This window comes from Trichogramma pretiosum, unplaced genomic scaffold (genome assembly GCF_000599845.2).
Source record: "Trichogramma pretiosum strain Unisexual culture from Peru unplaced genomic scaffold, Tpre_2.0 scaffold33, whole genome shotgun sequence".
Classification (NCBI taxonomy): Eukaryota; Metazoa; Arthropoda; class Insecta; order Hymenoptera; family Trichogrammatidae; genus Trichogramma; species Trichogramma pretiosum.
The window spans coordinates 1-4993 of NW_019641610.1; the positions used below are offsets into that span (position 1 = coordinate 1).

General features: G+C 38.6%; 1 protein-coding gene across 1 annotated transcript; it reads right to left on the reverse strand.

The window, feature by feature from the left end:
- Window positions 1–1333: 1333 nt before the first annotated feature.
- On the reverse strand, window positions 1334–4489 carry LOC111693592 (tigger transposable element-derived protein 6-like). The gene is made up of 3 exons (XM_023458565.1): window positions 3850–4489; window positions 3134–3510; window positions 1334–1366 (listed from the first exon to the last, which is right to left on the reverse strand). Exons 1-3 carry the CDS (start codon window positions 4487–4489, stop codon window positions 1334–1336), a joined length of 1050 nt encoding a protein of 349 aa, XP_023314333.1.
- Window positions 4490–4993: the final 504 nt, after the last annotated feature.

Below are 4993 nucleotides of genomic sequence, written 5' to 3' on the forward strand. Positions count from 1 at the left end.
CATCTCAACCAAGCCTTCACGAAGCGCATAACGCCAACCCCTCCATCGCCGTGAAGTAATGCCTAACGGCGGTTTCCGCGGGGGTGGAACAAAGGGAACCCGACGCGGATGTATTTACATAGTCTATGTACCCTTAAGCAATATGTTTAATTTTCACGTCTACTGATACATTTAACCTAATGTAAACTTCTACTTCTACTTTCTGCTCAATAAAATATATTAATACATCCTAAAAAAAAAAAAAAAAAAAAAAAAAAAAAAAAAAAAACACACACACACACACACACACAGCCTTCGTTGGTCTAGTGGGTAAAGGCGTTGGGCCATCTATCTGCTAAACCTAACGCTGTGCTGAGGGAGCGAGTTCGATCCCCATTGAGCGAAATTTCATTCGTGATTTTTCGCTCGGTGAGGTCGAGCCCGAGCCCGAAGTGGTTCGGATTCCACTATAAACTGTAGGTCCACGGCTGTAAGCAGCCTCCTGGAGGGTGAAATATCCCCCAATCACCCTGCGGCCCAAGTTGAGAAGAATTCCCGCAAGATGGAGCCCGAAATCAGAACTTCTAGTGCTGGCGCTGACCGACGGAGTTTACACTCATCATGGAGGAATCCAGACGCCAGCACAAGAAAGAGCACCGACCCCTCGACTCCAAGTTTGAATCCTCAGAGATGGAGCCCGAAATCAGAACTTCTAGTGCTGGCGCTGACCGACGGAGTTTACACTCATCATGGAGGAATCCAGACTCCAGCACAAGGAAGAGCACCGAATCTCGGCTCCAAGCTTGAATACTTAGGGATGGAGCCCGATATCAGAACTTCTAGTGCTGGCGCTGGCCGACGGAGTTTACACTCATCATGGAGGAATCCAGGAAAAAGCGAGAGGTGCTCGCAAGAAGCGGAGATGCTGGACGGTGTCGGACGTGGGGACGCCATAGTCCAGCTTACGGCGAAGTTCTGACGAACATACCTAAAGAAGAAACATCAGCACAAGGGAGAACACCGACAAAGACGGCTCCGGAAGGCGGGAATGACGCTGGATGAGGGCTTCGCGGGGCGAGCGGGGGATCACCAACGAGTTGACACGGTTCCTGAACCCCTGATCACTGCGCCTTGGCGTGCGGTGGATGGGGGATGTAGGGAAATGACCAAATACGTCGATGCAGCAGTACTGCTAAAAGGCACCCACCGAAGTAATATCTAACGATGGTTCCGGTGGGAATCATGCCAGAGTTCGGAAGGGCCACTGGTGCAAGGGTTTACCCTGCCNCCATGTGTCGGATGCCTCCAAAAAAAAAAAAAAAAAAAAAACACACACACACATATACGAATCGATTCACGACTCATCACCAACATCACATGCTGCAGCCTGGAAATAAACGGTTACCGTTTATTCACGTATACTATTGCGGTGGGCACAGCGTAGCACGTAGGCCGTCTGAGACGGCATCGTAACTTTTTAAACCGAGTTCTAAATTCACTCGGCAACATCGGACGTTGAACTCACTAAAAGATTGTACACAATATCACACAACTGTTACTGATGCACAGCTCGTATTCACACGCCATTATACGAATGTGAAAGCAGACGCATACTGGAATGCACACTACACAAACAAATAGATCGAACGACGATGCTCGGCTGACGGTTACTCGAAGGGACTCACACACGCACAAAACAATCAATGCGCGAACAGCCGAGCAACCGGCGAGCACGATAGACGCGCGTGTCGCTTTTTTTTCCGTGTATCCATCTAAAACTCACACGCTTTTTATTGTGTGGACATTAACAAAATACTGAAACATTTCCTCAATACTACTGATGATTAAAAGCATCTCAAGACCTATCTTTAAGCCCCCTAGGGCCCTTATAGGTGCCTCAGAGCCAAATCTACAGCCAAATTAAAAATATAATCATTAATGAAGTTGAAAACTAGAATCGCGATTTCGAGGTTAGTTATACTAAAGTGCCCTTTATTGCCCCCAAATCCCAAAAAAAAGTTTGAAAACATCGTGTTCAACGTATTTTTCGACGAGAAAACCAATGGTGACCTTGGATTCGACCTTGAACATGACCTCTAAGCTACAGCGAATCAAAATTGATTTTCCGTACGGTGACCCCCATTTTTTATTGCAGATTTGAAAAGAGCGGAAAATTTCACATTTGAATACACCTTAAGTGGTTTTTTTTAAGGTCCATATACATTCTTAGACGTATTTAGATGCGCTTAATCGATTTTTTGAGGTTGATTTTAATAAAAAATGTCATTTTAAAAGTATCTTGTAAACTATTAAGGAGATATAAAAGTCAGCCAAAATATCAAAATTTTAATCCAGTTTTCTAAAACTTCTACTGAATATTTCTCGAAAATGCTTTATGGCAACTCATTTTGATGTTCTTAAGGTCGCCATAGAGCCTTTTGGCAAAATATTCAGTTGAAATTTCAAAAGCTAGATTAAAATTTTGATATTAAATTTACAAATTGTACTCTACGGTATAAAAATAATATGAAGTTCTTAACTACAAACTCGTTGAAAGAGTGAAATAAGTTCAGATAATCTTTGAAGAAGTAAGTTTTCAAATTAATGTGTTATTTTGGAACATTTTATTGATAGTAAGGCACAAACATAGATAAATTTATTAATATAGAATTATAAGAAGCCATTATTGTAATATAATTACTCGAGTACTTCGGGTATATATGATAAAGTAGTTTAATAATACAGATAATTTTCTGTTTTTTGGAGTTTTAATATTCCGAACTATTTGTAACTGTACTGTGTTTAGCTCTAAACAACTACAGTACATACATACAGTACATACATGCGGTACATACAGTAGTCGCCGCTTAATAGAATCACACTGGGAAAACATTTTTTATTCTATTAAGCGGCTGATTCTATTATACAATGACTAATAAAATAATTTCAAAAACACAAAATTAAAAATTGAAATAAATCATTTACTGTACTTATTATGTTTACAAAAGATGATGTAACAATTTAAATTTTTGTAAAATAATCGTCAATATAGTTTTGCTTTTTTCTTGTATCGATAATAGCTGAAACAAATTTTTTCAAATTTATAATATTCTTCAAAAGAATCAGCATAATTTTGAACGCCGCGTCGCAATACTTGTAGTGCGTTAAACATTTCAGTGCTGGTAGGTGCAGGTTCAAAATTATCATCATCTTCATCTTCTGATTCGGTTTGAATTGCTTCTTGGCATATATCATCGTCCGTTGGTTTTACAGATGTTTGTAAATTTTCGTCAATATTTATCCACTCATCGAATTCTTCGTTCGGCATGTCTTGTGGATAAATTTCAATTGAATCGACGTTGCTAACGTTGCTCGGAATGTCTTTGGCGTCTTTCACGAATCCAGCCTTTCTATAACAATTTTTTATTGTTTCGCTGGACACGTAAGACCAAGCTTGATTCACTTGATGCAATCCGTCTAGCAAAGATGTCTTCTTGGCAATGTCATTGGCTATGACATTTTGTTCTCTATCTAAAATTTTTATTATGCGAAGTCTCATTTCTCTCCGATAATAAGCTTTCAACATACGGATTATCCCTTGATCGCAAGGCTGAATTAAAGATCTAGCAGGAAGATATACTACTTTAATGTTTTTCAATGATTGCAAACTTGAATGAGCGGCGCAATTGTCGACCATCAGTAAAATTTTCCGTTTCAACTGCTTATCCCAATTTTAAAGCCATTCGGAAAAAATATCTCTTGTCATCCACGCATTCTTGTTTGCTGTGTATGTTGTAGGTAATTTTTTGACATTCTTAAAGCAGCGAGGATTTTTAAATGTTCCGATAGTTAAAAGATCTTTTTTTTCACCTGACATGCTGGCACAACACAATACTGTAATACGCTGCTTGCTAATTTTAAATTCATTCGTATTTTCAGATTTTAAAGCGTACGTGTGCTCTGGTAAAGCACGAAAATATAAACCAGTCTCATCTGCATTAAAAATATCATTTGGTCTGTACTCTTTATGTAATTTCGGCCATTCATTGGTTAACCAGTGATTCGCTCCTATCGTATCAGCCTCGCCTTGCTCGCCATGTATCTTGCGGTAAACAATGTTTTCTCGGCTGCGCCAGCGTGATAACCATCCATCGGTAGCCTTAAAATTTTTCTTACCCAACTTCTCCGCCAAAGTTTCAGCTTTGATTTTTAATAATGGACCATTTATTGGAGCCTTTTTTTCTCTCACTTTCACAAACCATTTTTTTAAGACTTTTTCTACATCTTCATCTTTACCAGATTTTTTCCTTTTACGGCTGAGATTTTCATCTGAGGAGGAGGCACTTTCTATTTCATAACGATTTTTCAATACTCTACTAAGTGTAGCTTGTGAAATATTTAAGCGTAGTGCTGCTTCCCGTTGCGACATTAGGGAGGCATTAGGCAGCGAATCAAAGCTTTTTAATAAAGTCTTTTTATCTTGCACACTTATTCCTCGTCGTTGTGACATGTTGTAGCTTGCTTGCTTAGTTGACACTAACAATAATACTGAACGTAAATTTCAAATATAACTCAAATAACTGAACGTAAACATTGATTTGACCTAAATTTTCTATTCTATTAACCGAAAAGTTGATTCACTTAAGCGGTAAATAATACATGTACAATAGGGTGGTCCACTTTTTCAAAAATTTTTTTAATCTTGGGGGATCCAACGGAATCTGAAAGTTTAAGGTTTAAAATGAATTTTCCCGTAAAGTAGAGCTAAAAAAAAATGATTTTAGATGGTGTCGATGGATTTTTGAAGTTTTTTTTTTGACGTAAAAAAATCGCAGCCGACAGGAGGCACTTCGATAGTTTGCCAGATTTTCTATAAAGCCATAATGGGTTTTGTGAATACATTTTCTTTTGTATTTTTTGCCGTAGAATCGAATGCCATCATTAGTTTTGGGCTATAAAAACGATTTCAGTGAAAAAATTGCGATTTTTGAATTTTTTTCTGTTGAAAAATCGA